This window comes from Hyla sarda, chromosome 2 (genome assembly GCF_029499605.1).
Source record: "Hyla sarda isolate aHylSar1 chromosome 2, aHylSar1.hap1, whole genome shotgun sequence".
In the NCBI taxonomy this organism is placed as follows: domain Eukaryota; kingdom Metazoa; phylum Chordata; class Amphibia; order Anura; family Hylidae; genus Hyla; species Hyla sarda.
The window spans coordinates 101,343,726-101,359,861 of record NC_079190.1 but is presented as its reverse complement, the minus strand read 5'-3'; the positions used below and the strand labels follow the sequence as shown (position 1 = coordinate 101,359,861).

The 16,136-nt window shown below is 43.2% G+C and overlaps 1 protein-coding gene across 2 annotated transcripts in view; it reads left to right on the top strand.

Moving 5' to 3' along the window:
• The window catches only part of DIP2B (disco interacting protein 2 homolog B), a 249,899-nt gene that overhangs the window by 215,564 nt on the left and 18,199 nt on the right, over positions 1-16,136 (top strand). For both annotated transcript variants that reach the window (XM_056562713.1, XM_056562712.1), the window contains exons 25-29: positions 5,114-5,194; positions 5,282-5,405; positions 6,939-7,060; positions 7,324-7,435; positions 9,818-9,927. In XM_056562713.1, coding sequence (XP_056418688.1) covers positions 5,114-5,194; positions 5,282-5,405; positions 6,939-7,060; positions 7,324-7,435; positions 9,818-9,927 — 549 coding nt within the window. The remainder of the gene's footprint in view (positions 1-5,113; positions 5,195-5,281; positions 5,406-6,938; positions 7,061-7,323; positions 7,436-9,817; positions 9,928-16,136) is intronic.

Genomic DNA, 16,136 nt, shown 5'->3' with positions numbered 1-16,136 from the left:
CCGGACAGAGCGAGGGAACCGACCGGGATCGGCGCCGAAGGTCGCGGGCGGCGATCAGCGGCAGCAGAGGACGGCGATGCGGCTGCCTGGATCCAACGGAAGCCGGTCAGTTACCTAGCAACATCTGGAGGGCTACAGTTTGGAGACCACTATACAGTGGTCTCTAAACTGTAGCCCTCCAGATGTTGCAAAACTGCAAATCCCAGCATGCCCAAACAGCAAACAGCTGTCTCAGCATGCTGGGAGTTGTAGTTGCGTACCTCCAGCTGTTGCATAACTGCATCTCCCAGCATGCCCTTTGGCGATCAGTACATGCTGGGAGTTCTAGTTTTGCAACAGCTTGAGGAACACTGATTGGAAAATACTGAGTTAGGTAACAGACCCTAACTGAAGGTTTTCCAACCAGTGTGCCTCCAGCTGTTGCAAAAGTACAACTCCCAGCATGCACGGTCTGTCAGTACATGCTGGGAGTTGTAGTTTTGCAACAGCTGGAGGTTTGCCCCCCTCATGTGAATGTACAGGGTACATTCACATGGGCGGGTTTACAGTGAGTTCCCTGCTTCAAGTTTGAGCTGCGGCAAATTTTTTGCCGCAGTGCAAACTCCTAGCGGGAAATTCACAGTAACCCCCTGCCCGTGTGAATGTACCCTAAAAACACTACACTAACACATAATAAAGGGTAAAAGACTACATACCCTTACACTGTCTCCCCCCCAATAAAAATTAAAAATGTATTGTACGGCAGTGTTTCCAAAACGGAGCTTCCAGCTGTTGCAAAACAACAACTCCCAGCATTTCCGGACAGCCACTAACTGTCCAGGCATGCTGGGAGTTTAGCAACAGCTGAAGGAACCCTGTTTGGGAATCATTGGCGTAGGATACTTGTATGTCCACCCCTATGCAATCCCTAATTTAGTCCTCAAATGCGCATGGCACTCTCTCACTTCGGAGCCCTGTCGTATTTCAAGGAAAAAGTGTAGGGCCACATATGGGGTATTTCCGTACTCGGGAGAAATTGCACTACAAATTTTGGGGGGCTTTTTCTCCTTTTACCCCTTATGAAAAGGAAAAGTTGGGGGCTACACCAGCCTGTTAGTGTAAAAAAATGTACACTAACATGCTGGTGTTACCCCATACTTTTTATTTTCACAAGCGGTAAAAGGAAAAAAAGACCCCCAATATTTGTAACACAATTTACGGAAATACCCCATATGTGAGCGTAAAATGCTCTGCGGGCGCATAACAAGGCTCAGGAGTGAGAGCGCATCATGTACATTTGAGGCCTAAATTGGTGATTTGCACAGGGGTGGCTGATTTTACAGCGGTTCTGACAAACGCAAAAAAAACTAAATACCCACATGTGAACCCATTTTGGAAACTACACCCCTCACGAAATGTAACAAGGGGGGTATAGTGAGCCTTAACACCCCACAGGTGTTTGAAGAATTGAAAGAATAAAGTTGGATGGGAAAATGAGAAAAAAATGTTTTTCACTAAAATGCTGGTGTTACCATAAATTTTTCATTTTCACAAGGGAAAATAGGAAAAAATCCCCCCAAAATTTGTAACCCCGTTTCTTCTGAGTAGGAACATACGCCATATGTGGATGTAAAGTGCTCTGCGGGTGAACTACAATGCTCAGAAGAGAAGAAGCGCCATTGGCCTTTTGAAGAGAAAATTTGTCCGGAATTGAAGGTCACGTGTGTTTACAAAGCCCCCATAGTGCCAGAACATAGTGCCACATGTGACCCCATTTTGGAAACTACACCCCTCATGTAATGTAATAAGGGATACAGTGAGCATTTTCACCCCACACGTGTCTGACAAAATGTAATTTTTAATTTGCACAGCCCATTGTTCCAAAGATCTGTCAAACGCCAGTGGGGTGTAAATGCTCACTTCACCCCTTATTAAATTCTGTGAGGGGTGTAGTTTCCAAAATGGGGTCACATGTGGGGGGGGGGGGGTCCACTGTTCTGGCACCACGGGGGGCTTTATAAATGCACATGGTCCCTGACTTCCATTCCAAACAAATTCTCTCTCCAAAAGCTCAATGGCGCTCCTTCTCTTCTAAGCATTGTAGTGCACCAGGAGAGCACTTGATGTCCACACATGGGGTATTTCCATACTCAGAAGAAGTGGGGTTATAAATTTTGGGGGTAATTTTCTCCTATTACCCTATGTAAAAATGTAAAATTTGGGGGGGAAAACTGCATTTTAGTGAAAAAACTTTTTTTTATCATTTACACCTCCAACTTTAACAAAAAGTCGTCAAACACCTGTGAAGTGTTAAGGCTCACTTCACCCCTTGTTATGTTCCTTGAGGGGTTTAGTGTCCAAAATAGTATACCATGTGGTTTTTTTTTTTGGCTGTTCTGGCACCATAGGGGCTTCCTAAATGCGAAATGCCCCCCAAAAATCATTTCAGCAAAATTTGCTTTCCAAAAGCCAAATGTGACTCCTTCTCTTCTGACCATTGTAGTGCGCCCGAAGAGCATTTTACGTCCTATCATGGGGTATTTCAATACTCAGAAGAGATGGGGTTACAAATTTTGGGGGGCATTTCTCCCATTACCCTTTGTAAAAATGGTAAAAACTGCACTTTAGTGAAAAATTTGTTTTTCATTTACACATCCGACTTTAACGAGAAGTCGTCAAACACCTGTGGGGTGTTAAGGCTAACTGGTCCCCTTGTTACGTGCCTTGAGGTGTGTAGTTTCCAAAATGGTATGCCATGTGGGGGGGGTTTCTGCGGTTCTGGCACCATAGGGGCTTCCTAAATGCGACATGCCCCCCAAAAACCATTTCAGCAAAGTTCACACTACAAAATCCCATTGTTGCTCCTTCCCTTCTGAGCCCTCTACTGCGCCTGCCGAACACTTGACATACACATATGAGGTATTGCCTTACTCGAGAGAAATTGGGTTACAAATTTTGAGAGGATTTTTCTCCTTTTACCCCTTGTAAAAATTCAAAAACTGGGTCTACAAGAACATGCGAGTGTAAAAAAATGAAGATTTTGAATTTTCTCTTTCACTTTGCTGCTATTCCTGTGAAACACCTAAAGGGTTATCACACTTACTGAATGTCATTTTGAATACTTTGAGGGGTGCAGTTTTTATAATGAGGTCATTTTTGGGGTATTTCTAATATGAAGGCCCTTCAAATACACTTCAACCTGAACTGGTCCCAGAAAAATTCTAATTTTGAAAATATTTAGAAAAATTAGAAAATTGCTGCTGAACATTGAAGTCCTCTGATGTCTTCCAAAAGTAAAAACATATCAACTTTATGATGCAAGCATAAAGTAGACATATTGTATATGTGAATCAATATATAATTTATTTGGAATATCTATTTTCCTTACAAGCAGAGAGCTTCAAAGTTAGAAAAATGCGAAATCTTCAATTTTTTCCTCAAATTTTGGAATGATGAAAGTATCGACAAAAATTTACCACTAGCATACAGTAGAATACGTCACGAAAAAAACAATCTCTGATTCAGAATGAAAAGTGAAAGAATCCCAGAGTTATTAATGCTTCCTCCATTTGCATAATGTGCTTAATAGCTCATTCCAAGACCACAACCTCACATTTCTGACTATCCTTCTTTAGGGAATCTTTGCTTCCAGGGTCCCAGAGGTCATTTTTCAATCCTCTGTACTCACCTAATCTCCACAAAATCCTCATATACCAAACTTCTTACAGAAGCATATGGGAGCCCTCTTTAAAAGCTGAGGATTAGCTCCCATACCACGGTGTTTCCAGATGCAAACAACAAAGCGACCCAACTATATATTATTCATTTTGGTTTTTCCACACCACTGTGGGTATTTTGTGTGGGTCGTTCCCTCTCTGCTTCCTACACATAGGTCTTTTAGTCCTAAAACAGACTTCTGGCACCTAATATGGCAATGTCCCTATGTCTCCTCCTTCTAAAAAGGTAACTCTGGTATTGTCTACAATCCTTTCTGTTCAGGTCCCACTAACTTCTCCACCATGCCTGTCTGGACCCCTCCCCGAAAAAGACTGGTCCCATCAAGCTTGTGTTTTTTTTTTTTTTAAAGAAACGCTATTCTTTGCCCAAAAAACAATAGCTTGACCAAAGATAGATTTTCTTCCCTTGACCCTCTGTCAGTTTTTCTTAAGCGCGGTCCTCAAGCACCCCCAACAGGTCATGTTTTCTGGATTTCCTTAGTCTCTCACAAGTGATATAATTCTGGTCAGTGAATCAGACATCACCACAGTTATATAAATTTGCAACTTTTTTTTTACCCTAGTTTTCTGCTAGTATTTATTGTAATGGCACATGGTACTAGTGGCTCTTGTTACATGTGCTGCAATGGAACACAGAAGCTTAAAGGAGAACTGCAGCCTAATATAACTTATCCTTTATCTGCAGGATAGGGTAAAAGTGGTCTAATTTCGGGAACCCCCCTGAGATCTCCTGTACGGGGCATTGGCTCTGCCGCGGCTCTCCCCCTGCAATAGGCGTGACGGCCGCAGCATGACGCCACAGCCGACACGCCCCCTCCATGTAACCGTAGAGCTGAATGGAGGGGGGCATGTCTGTCATCCTCTTAATGAGGTCGATGACACGAGCATTAGCCTCGCAGAGCCATGGCAAGTACTGATCACCGTACCGAAGATCACGGGGGGTCCCAGCGGTCAGACCCCCCAGCGCGATCAGATACTTATCCTAAGTGTCTATGGCTGCAGTACCCCTTAGGCCTAAGATCTACCAGACTGGTTAACCCCTTCATGACCCAGCGACTTTTATTTTTGGCTCACGTTTATTTACTCCTCACATTCTAAGACCCATAACTTTCCATGGGAAAAGGTGGGAGGGGGGAGTGATTTTAGCTTTTTATTAGGGGAGGACTTTTTTATATTTTAAATAAATTTACCTTTTTTTTTTTGGCTTCCCTAGGGGCCTATTATAAGCCATCATTAGATGGCTTACATAGATCAATGTAATGCTATTGCCTTACATTGATCTATGTTTTGATCTTGCCATTCTTCCCTGGCAAGAGTTAAGATCTAGGAGTGCTATGTAAAATGTTTGTTACCAGCTTAAAATTTATTTTTGACCTGTTATATTTTGCCATTTACAGCACCAATTTTTGTCTGAAATACTTCAGTGGAGAGCACAAACCACGCCTGAGCACATTCTCTTCATATTGCTCAATGCAAAGGTATTCTTGGGCCTTTTTATTTGTTTTCCTGGGATAAACTGGAAACTGAATTCTTGGTTACTGAAATGTCAATATCTTTGGTTTTAGGGAACAGCTGTTTGTACTGCTTCCTGTTTACAACTTCATAAGAGGGCGGAGAAAATAGCAGCCACCCTGGTGGAAAAAGGGCATCTGAATGCTGGGGATAATGCGGTTCTTCTTTATCCTCCTGGTGAGTGTCTACTCTCCACTTATTAACATGGATGATATAAATGAACTGATTTCTTTGTTAATAATGTTGAGAATGTATGTGTATTGCACTGGTTGATAGGTAGATGAGTGCCTGCACAGGTTAATGGTTCACCAAGGTAAGGTCAAGTTCCTAGGTCAAGTTTACTAATATGTTTGCTTTCTCTGTGTATTTCTGGCTTCAGGCAGTCAAATTTCATGCATTTGGCTTACTTTTGTAGATTAGCAGAAATTGATAAAATTGTTATTTTTTCACTATACTCCCAAAAAGTTGTAAAGGTGAGTTTGCTCCACATAAAGTCTATAACACTTCTTAGTTTGCCAGTAAGCACTTCTGCTGTAAGTAGTACTTACAGCTACATAAATGTTGGAGACTGCAGGTTGACTGTCTATTACTGAAAGGCTATGGACACCTTTACACAACATTTCTTTAAATTGTTGATTTGTTTCCTGAATGCAAAATGAAGCAATGCCATAAAAAATTAATTGGCTTCTTGCTGCTACTAGGTGACTTTTTGCTTTCTCCGTGTTAGAGATGGCAGCAGGGAGGGGGTTATACACCAGCTTAGGGGGTGGAAATCCTTGGAGTGCAGCTCACACAGACTACAGATAGAGAGAGCAGATGCTTGGCAGTCTACAGTGGAGAATCACTGGGTTGTGTATAAGTATTGAGAAACAATAGAGCTTGCACAGCAAACTGTAGAGGCTGTAGAAGAGAAACTAAGCTACATTTTTATTAAATAAATTTTTTTACTTATGGAGAATGGAGGAAATGCTTTCCACCATAATAAGTACAAAACAAGAATAATAAAGTTTTTGACCATAGCCTTGAAGGCCCTTTTACACAGAGTGATTATAGGCTAAACAGCCTGATTATTGTCAAGTGAAAAAGGCCCAAACACTAAGTTAAAGGGGTTCTCCGGTGCTTACACATCTTTTCCCCTATCCAAAGGATAGGGGATAAGATGCCTGATCGTGGGAGTCCCGCTGCTGGGGACCCCCGAGATCATGCACGCGGAACCCCATTTGTAATCAGTCCCCGGAGCGTGTTCGCTCCGGGACTGATTACAGGCGACCACCGGGCCGGCGGCGTGTGACGTCACGCCTCCGCCCCCGTGTGACGTCACGCTCCGCCCCTCAATTCAAGCCTACGGGAGGGGACGTGACAGCTATCACGCCCCCTCCCATAGGCTTGCATTGAGGGGCGGAGCATGACATCACACGGGGGCGGAGGCATGACGTCACACGCCGCCGGCCTGGTGGTCGCCTGTAATCAGTCCCGGAGCGAGCACGCTCCGGGGACTGATTACAAACGGGGCGCCGCGTGCAAGATCACGGGGGTCCCCAGCGGCGGGACTCCCGCGATCAGGCATCTTATCCCCTATCCTTTGGATAGGGGAAAAGATGTGTAAGCACCGGAGAACCCCTTTAATGAAGGAGCAAAAGTTCATCCATTGGCTAATCACATAGATTGTGACGACATAAACATAATTTTGTTCAATTTTGTTATTTACAGGCATTGAGCTGATAGCTGCATTCTATGGCTGTTTATATGCTGGTTGCATTCCTGTTACTGTCCGGCCACCTCACGCTCAGAACCTCTCAGCCACTTTACCCACAGTACGGATGATTGTAGATGTAAGTCACTTCTTCTCTTAGTCTGACTCTTTCTGGCTTAATTTAGGGATACCCTCAGTTACATAAGAGTGGCTAACTAAGGAATCACAACCTTCTTTTGATCTTTCCTAGTATTGTGGTATTATGTAGTTATTTACGTAGGGTTAACACCTGTAGTATCTTTCCTACAGTAAAGTTAAGAACAATAAACATAAACTACTTGTTAGATTTTATGTGCAGTACCTTTTATGCATATTTTTGGCATTACATTTTTTTTTTTTTAGGTTAGTAAAGCTTCTTGCATTCTCACAACGCAAACCTTATTGAGATTGCTAAAGTCCAAAGAGGCAGCAGCTGCAGTGGATGTGAAAACATGGCCAACCATCATCGATACAGGTGCATACAAAATAAGACCTTATTAGTCTTACTATTATTATAGGCGTTGACAGAACTATGTATATAGTATCTTAGTCTGTGCCTTTTCTCTCCAGTATGATCTGGGCTGAGTAATAGGCACTCTTGGCACCAGCAAGATTAACCCACTCTATAGCAGATTTATATACAATTTAATTAATGCAATATAAAATCTATAGGTTTTCTTTGTGTGTTTTTTTACTTGTCCAACATTACAAATACCTGTCAGTTCAGATATATTTCGTGGTCTAAACTTTAATACTAATGTGTGCCAGATAATATGCCCAAAACCGTGAAAAGATAGATGCTGAATGCCCTAGATAATCTGCCAGTGCATACATAGACATATCCAGAGACTCCCAATCACCTGACAAAGGCCAAAAAAAAGTGTCTTTTTGTGTCTTCTCCGTTTGGATGTTTTCCGGTGGAGTTTCCATTTAGTTGCATGATGGAATAACCCAGACTTCTGGCAGAGCAGGATCTAGTAATAGAAAAGAAGAAAATGTATGCTGCAAAATATACTTTTTTGGGATGAGGGGGAAGCCGATGTTTGATGGATGCTTCAGAGTGGCATCCTTCATAACCATAGTCCTTTTGACATATATCTCCACTGGACACTACAAAATCCTGTATGAAAAGAGCCTTAGCATGAAAAAAAACATTGGCCATCATTTACTATTCTAAACCCGACTTGTTATGTCAGCTTTTTTTGGCACATCTTTGTCTGCGACATGTCGCAGACATCGTGCGCCAGTCTGCGACACCATGCAACATTTTTTACTGACTGACCCGATGTGGATTCTCCCAAACCCGAAAAAGGGGCGTAACCCGACATTTCTGAGCTTTCCCACTTATTTATAAACCTAAAGAGAGAGGAAAAAAAAAAGAGGGAAATTGCGCCCGTAGTGAAGAACGTTTAAAAATTGAGTTTACACGTATTCAAGGTTAAACTCACCGGAGGGCGTTGCGCTCAGGGCACAACACCTAAAAAGCCTGGTGTGGTAACAATTCCCAGGTCCGCAGCCTCAGTCCTCTGGTAGCAGGCACGCTGTCTCAGTGTAACGTAATAGCAGGTATTGGAAGAAAATGTGGACGAATTTTGGCGCTGGAACTCTGGATATTAAGAAAATCAGGAACACATCCGCATTCCTTTCAGAGGCTTTATTGTGAATACATAAGCTACGCGTTTCTGGTCCGAACCGGACCCTTCGTCAGGCAAGGTATATCTACCTTGCCTGACGAAGGGTCCGGTTCGGACCAGAAATGCGTAGCTTATGTATTCACAATAAAGCCTCTGAAAGCAATGCGGATGTGTTCCTGATTTTCTTAATATCCAGAGTTCCAGCGCCAAAATTCGTCCACATTTTCTTCGAATACCTGCTATCACGTATTTATAAAGGTTTCCAACCCGAATTTGTTGAATTGTTGTGGATTTTTTTCCCGACAACTCAGAGGAGTTGGAAACCAAAACCAACAAAACCCACGTGCGATAAACAGGATGCGACATAATAATAAATACCAGGGGAAAAAAGCAGTCGGGTAAGAAAGCAAGATAGACTTACAACCCGATTTTCTAAGTAAATGAGGGCCATTGTCTGTCTGGCAACCATCTAAACATTGGGTTTAGCTAAAATGACATGTTAATTTTAGACCCCCTTGATGTTGCTTCAATCATGGGAACAAAATGGCATCCAACCTGACAGACACCTGAGGCATCTGCTAGTCCCATGTTCCCTATTTCATTGGCACATTTACTGACATTAGTAAAAAAAAGAATCTTCTCTTACTCCGATATTGCACCAATAACTACAATGTGGTGTCTGTGTTGGTGCAATTCTTTTCTTTTTTTTTTTCTCTTATACATTGAATTTTTTTTTTTAGCCAGTAAAGTGTCTGCTTATCTATGATGTCATTTCTGTATGGTTAATTTGAGAAGAAATGAAATAAGCTAGTGGACAAATACAATTATAAAAAGTACATAAACATCCGTAGTCAAGCTCTATGTTCCCTCTCTGCGTCCTGCTGGATAGCTGATGTAGATATACTGGACAGCAGTGCTGAGCAGTCAGAATTTTGCTGACCAGCCCATTGTTAAGCTTGAGAGCTGTGGATATGCGTGATGGGACTGTGTGCATTTATAGGCTTAATATAATGAAAGTACTGCTGTCAACTATATGACACAGCAGAAAGTGATAATGTGATTGTGTATGCTGGTCAGGGAATACAACATATGTCCAGAGCAAGAATATGGCAAATCTGCTGCCCTTATAATTATTGGTATCAAAATCCGATCTAACACAAGGGAAATGTGATGTATCTACCTGACCAAACTCTTTTGAACTTGTAAAAACTTTTTACTTTCAGATGATTTGCCCAGAAAGCGTTCACCTCAGATCTATAAACCACCTACACCTGAAATGCTGGCCTACCTCGATTTCAGTGTTAGCACCACTGGCATGCTCACAGGGGTAAAGGTGCGTCCACAGAGATCCATTGTTTTGTATTACTTGTATATTATACAGTCTAGCACTGTCTATTGAATGACCAGTGCACCATAGCAATAAAATAAGCTAAGCTTTTCTCCGTTTTACAATGATCCAGCAGTAAAAAAGCCATCTTCTGCTTGGTTTGTATATACCTTTATGGTGTAACTTAATTGCAGGTTAATTCCCTATAGAGATGCCTTAAAGGGGTGCCAGAAAGTTACACAGATTTGTAAATGACTTCTGTTTTAAAAATCTTAATCCTTCCAGTACGCCACAGGAAGTTGTTTTCTTTTTAAATGTCTTTTCTGTCTGACCACAGTGCTCTCTGCTGACACCTCTGTCTGTCTCAGGAACTGTCCGGAGCAGGAGAGGTTTGCTATGGGGATTTGCTCCTACTCTGGACAGTTCCTGAAACAGACAGAAGTATCAGCAGAGAGCACTGTGGTCAGACAGAAAAGAACTTCAAAATGAAAAGAACTTCCTGTGGAGCATACAGCAGCAGTACTGGAAGGGTTAAGATTTTTAAATAGAAGTAATTTACGTTCCGGCACCAGTTGAAGTTTTTCACCCGAGAACCCCTTTAACTCTTTGCCGACCCATAACATACATGTACGTCATGGGGCAGGTAAGGTTGTATGGCACGGGTGCAGGAGTTGTGTCTGTGCCATAACCGGTAGATGCCCACTGCTATCAGCAGCTGACATCTGCCAATAATGACTGACATTGGCGATCATCCTGATGTCCATTATTTAACTGTTTAGATTCCACGATCAATAGAGATTTCAGCATTTAAACACCAGTCACCAGTTGTTAAAGCCTGCCTATGGCAGGTTTTAGCAATAGAGCCCTATCTATATAAGCAATTATCTAATTGATAATAATTGGTTAAGGGGTACAAAAGTATTATTGCTGCGTGCAGAATTGTCCAAGGTATTATATAACATTCCTGATCCCACATGGTCAACTGTGTAAAAGCAAAAAAATTCCAAAATGCCAAAATTGCAGATTTTTGGTCACATGATATCCCAGAATAAATTAAATAAAAATTGATCAAAAAGTCAAAACTATACAATCTACCTTTAAAAACTACAGCTAATGGTGCAAATTTTTTTTTTTTACCTTCATAAAGATCCATTGTTTCAGAACATCTTTTTTCTTTAACCGGTTGACGTCCAAGGACGAGCTGGCTCCCGACTCGAGCCCGCCTCATACCGGCCAACACCCAGCGGATTCCCTTAGTCAATAGCCGGTATGTGGCGATTGCTGTGGCCGGCTATTAACCCTTTAGATCCCCGCAGTCAAAGTTAACAGTGGCGTCTAAAGGGGCCTTTAACTAGTCCCTGGTGGTGTAGTGGAGTGGATCTAACCCCACCCCCACAGCACAATCCACTTCTGAGGAAGCCGGAGAGCTTACCTCATGTCCTGTGGCTGCTGCTCCTGCATTGATAGAGCCTGACAGGACCTTCCCAAACTCCATATAAAAAAATATGTAACCATAATAAAAATATACATATGTGGTATCGCCGCGTGCGTAAATGTCCTAACTGTAAAAATATATCGTTAGTTAAACCGCACGGTCAATGGCGTATGCGCAAAAAATATTCCAAAGTCCAAAATTGCGTATTTTTGGTCACTTTGTATACCCTAAAAAAATTATAAAAAGTGATCAAAAAGACCCATCAAAACAAAAATGGTACTGATAAAAACTTCAGATCATGGCGCAAAAAATTAGCCCACATACATCCCTGTATATGGAAAAATGAAAAAGTTATAGGGGTCAGAAGATCACAATTTTACACATACTAATTTTGGTGCATGTAGTTATAATTTTTTTAAAGTAGGTAGTAAAATAAAATTAAAACCTATATAAATTAGGTATCATTATAACCGTATGGACCTACAGAATAAAGATATGGTGTCATTTTTACCGAAGAGTGCACTGCGTAGAATCAGAAGCACACAAAATTTACAAAATGGCATTTATTTTCCAATTTTGCCCCACAAATTTATTTTTTTCTGGTTTTGCCATAAATTTTGTGGTGAAATGATTGATGTCATTATAAAGTACAATTGGTGGCGCAAAAAAAAAAAAGCCCTCATATGGGTCTGTATGTGCAAAATTGAAAGCGTTATGATTTTTAGAAGGTGAGGAGGAAAAAACGAAAGTGCAAAAACGGAAAAACCATGCGTCCTTAAAGGAGTAGTCCAGTGGTGACCCAGTGGTGAACAACTTATCCCCTATCCTAAGGATAGGGGTTAAGTTTGAGATCGCGGGGGGTCCGACCGCTGGGGCCCCCTGCGATCTCCTGTACGGAGCCCCGACAGCCCGCGGGAAGGGGGCATGTCGACCTCCGCACTAAGCGGCGGCCGACACGCCCCCTCAATACAACTCTATGGCAGAACCGAAGCGCTGCCTTCGGCAATCTCCGGCTCTGCCATAGAGATGTATTGAGGAAGCGTGTCGGACACCGCCTCGTGCGGAGGTCGACACCCGCTATCTCGGCGGAGAGCCTGGCCCCCGTACAGAGAGATCGCAGGGGGCCCCAGCGGTCGGATCCTCCGCGATCTCAAACTTATCCCCTATCCTTGGGATAGGGGATAAGTTTTTCACCACTGGACTACCCCTTTAAGGGGTTAATCTCATAAAACAAAACATTTCTGCTCAACACCCAGTTTTTGAGATAACTGGAGGTCCAAGCTATCAGACCCACATTGATTATACACATATTCCCTATCCTGTCGATAGAGAATAAGGATTGTTAGTGGGACAACCCCTTATAGAGGACCTGTGGCCTCCCCTGACATGTCTGTTTTAGCAATGAGCTCTCCTGCCTCATCTATCTTCGGTCTGCCCCCGTCTGGGTTATTCAAATTCTTCCCTCTCATGTCACTAGGATGTGAGAGCCTGCGAAGGGAGGTGAGCATGTCTCTTTATGCGCTACCCGGAGGTCGCTTGTGGCGAGGCATCGGCACCTGCGCTCCGCCCAGAGAGCAGGGCGCTCAACTCCCCCCACTGGTTCTCACGTCCTAGTGATGTAAGAGTGAAGAATTTTAATACAGTAAAATCTCCTTTAGTGGACACCTCCCAAAAGCGGACGGTTTTCAATTCCCCGGCAGAGTCCCATAAGACTTAATGTATTTACACCCTCCGAATAGGGTACATTCCCAAGAGCGGACGCGGACACACCAAATAGGGTACAAAACACTCCCAATATGGGACAATAGGGGACAAAACACTCCCAATAGGGGACAACCAGGTTTGTGTGCCAACACGTGTACACAGGGCTGCCATCAGGGGGTACAACCAATACCCGACCCACAGGGCCACCAATACGCAAGTAAGGGTCCTAGGCCCCCACTGCACCGCCCTACAGAAGCAGAAGACCGATGTTTAAACAGTAATCTCCTTGTTCTGTACGTCCGCCGACCACATAATTCACCCCTCTCCTTCCCTGATTCCCCCTGCTATTCTATTTCCCCTGTGCCAAATCCACCCTCCCTTTATTACCCCCTGTGCCACATCATTTCCTCTTAATCCCCCCTTCGCTATTTAATTCCCACTTTATTGCACTCTGTGCAAATTCATAAAGAGGGGGGGATGAATTTACACAGGGGGAATGAAATGGCTCAGGGGGATCAAGGGAAAATGATGCAGCACAGGGGGTAAAGGGGGGGGATTTGGCACAATGCAAAGGTGGAATAAGATGTCACAGGGTATAAAAGGGGGATGAAATCATACGGGTGAGGGATGAGGAGAGATTAAACATCACTGGGAGATTACACTGGGGTGAGTACAGTACAGTACAGTACAGTATTCCGTTATTAAGGAATATTTTTGAGCCTTTTTTCTCTATAGGGGACACTTTTTTTATTCCCTGTGAGTGTCCGCTATTGGGAGATTCTACTGTAATCAAGACGGGTGGTCTGCAGGCGGAATATAGATGAGGCAGGGGAGCCAGCTCTCCGCCTCTGATGCATGCTGGAGCACAATAAGCACATAAGCCACAGATTAAAGTAAGTGACCCCTCATTTCACCCGCACTATAACCCAGTATATTGGGTTTAAAACAGGTAAGACAGCTGTCAGATTCTATTTAAAGGGGTACTCCAGTAGAAGAAAAAAAATTCAAAATCAACTGATGCCAAAATGTTATACAGATTTGTAAATTACTTCTATTTAAAAATCTTAACTCTTCCAGTACTTATCAGCTGTTGTATATTACAAAGGAAGTTGTGTAATTCTTTTCTGTCTGACCACAGCGCTCTCTGCTTACAACTTACTCTGTCTGTGTCAGGAACTGTCCAGAGTTGGAGCAAACCCCCACAGCAAACCTATCCTGCTCTGGACAGTTCCTGACATGGACAGTGGTGTCAGCAGAGAGCACTGCAGTCAGACAGAAAAGAACAACTCAACTGATAAGTACTGGAAGGAATAAAATGTTTAAATAGAAGAAATTTACAAATCTGTTTAACTTTCTGGCACCAGCTGATTAGAATTTTTTTTTGCCACCAGAGTACCCTTTAAACAAATTTTTTTTTGAGCACATACTTGTTATCCAGAGCAGAGTTAGTCATTTTTGAGTGGGTAGTAATTTTAATAATTTCAATGTGGCATGTTTGTCTCACCATTTACTGAAAGGAGGAAAATTAAAACCAATTTACTAGTCAGCCAGTAGGCAAACAAAGAAGATGAAGTTGAAACCTTTTCCCTATAGCGCCTCTAGAGACAGAAATGCATATTGCTCTTCTTTAAAAAAAAAATAGCATTTTCAGTATTTGAATTGTCTTCCAGGACTTTCTTGCCTTCTGATGAGACTTGAAAACTTACAAAGATTCTCATATGTCTTTTATGAAGGTTTAAATGTTATATACACTGCTCAAAAAAATTAAGGGAACATTTAAACAACACAACGTAACTCCAAGTCAATCACTTCTGTGAAATGACACTGTCCACTCAGGAAGCAACACTGATTGACAATCAATTTCACATGCTGATGTGCAAATGGAACAGACAACAGGTGGAAATGATAGGCAATTAGAAGACACCTCCAATAAAGGAGTGGTTCTGCAGGTGGTGACCACAGACCACTTCTCAGTTCCTATGCTTCCTGGCTGATGTTTTGGTCACTTTTGAATGCCGGCGGTGCTTTCACTCTAGTGGTAGCATGAGGCAGAGTCTACAACCTACACAAGTGGCTCAGGTAGTGCAGCTCATCCAGGATGGTACATGAATACGAGCTGTGGCAAGAAGGTTTGCTGTGTCTGTCAGCGTAGTGTCCAGATCATGGAGGTGCTACCAGGAGACAGGCCAGTACATCAGGAGATGTGGAGGAGTCCATAGGAGGGCAACAACCCAGCAGCAGGACCGCTACCTCTGCCTTTGTGCAAGGAGGAGCACTGCCAGAGCCCAGCAAAATGACCTCCAGCAGGCCACAAATGTGCATGTGTCCACTCAAACGGTCAGAAACAGACTCCATGAGGGTGGTATGAGGGACTGACGTCCACAAGTGGGGGTTGTGCTTACAGCTCAACACCGTGCAGGACATTTGGCATTTGCCAGAGAACACCAAGATTGGCAAATTCGCCACTGGTGCCCTTTGCTCTTTACAGATGAAAGCAGGTTCACACTGAGCACATGTGACAGAGTCTGGAGATGCCGTGGAAAACATTCTGCTGCCTGCAGCATCCTCCAGCGTGACCGGTTTGGTGGTGGGTCAGCAATGGTGTGGGGTGGCATTTCTTTGGGGGGCTGCACAGTCCTCCATGTGCTTGCCAAAGGTAGCCAAACTGCCATTAGGTACTGAGATGAGATCCTCAGACCCCTTGTGATACCATATGCTGGTGCAGTTGGCCCTGGGTTTCTCCTAATGCAAGACAATGCTAGTCCTCATGTGGCTGGAGTGTGTCAGCAGTTCCTGCAAGATGAAGACATTGATGCTATGGACTGGCCCGTCCATTCCCCAGACCTGAATCCGATTGAGCACATCTGGGACATCATGTCTCGCTCCATCCACCAATGCCACGTTGCACCACAGACTGTCCACCACAGACGGTCATCAGGAGCATACCCAGGCGTTGTAGGGAGGTCATACAGGCACGTGGAGGTCACACACTCACACACACACTACTGAACCTCATTTTTACTTGTTTTATGGACATTACATAAAGTTGGATCAGCCTGTAGTGTGGTTTTCCACT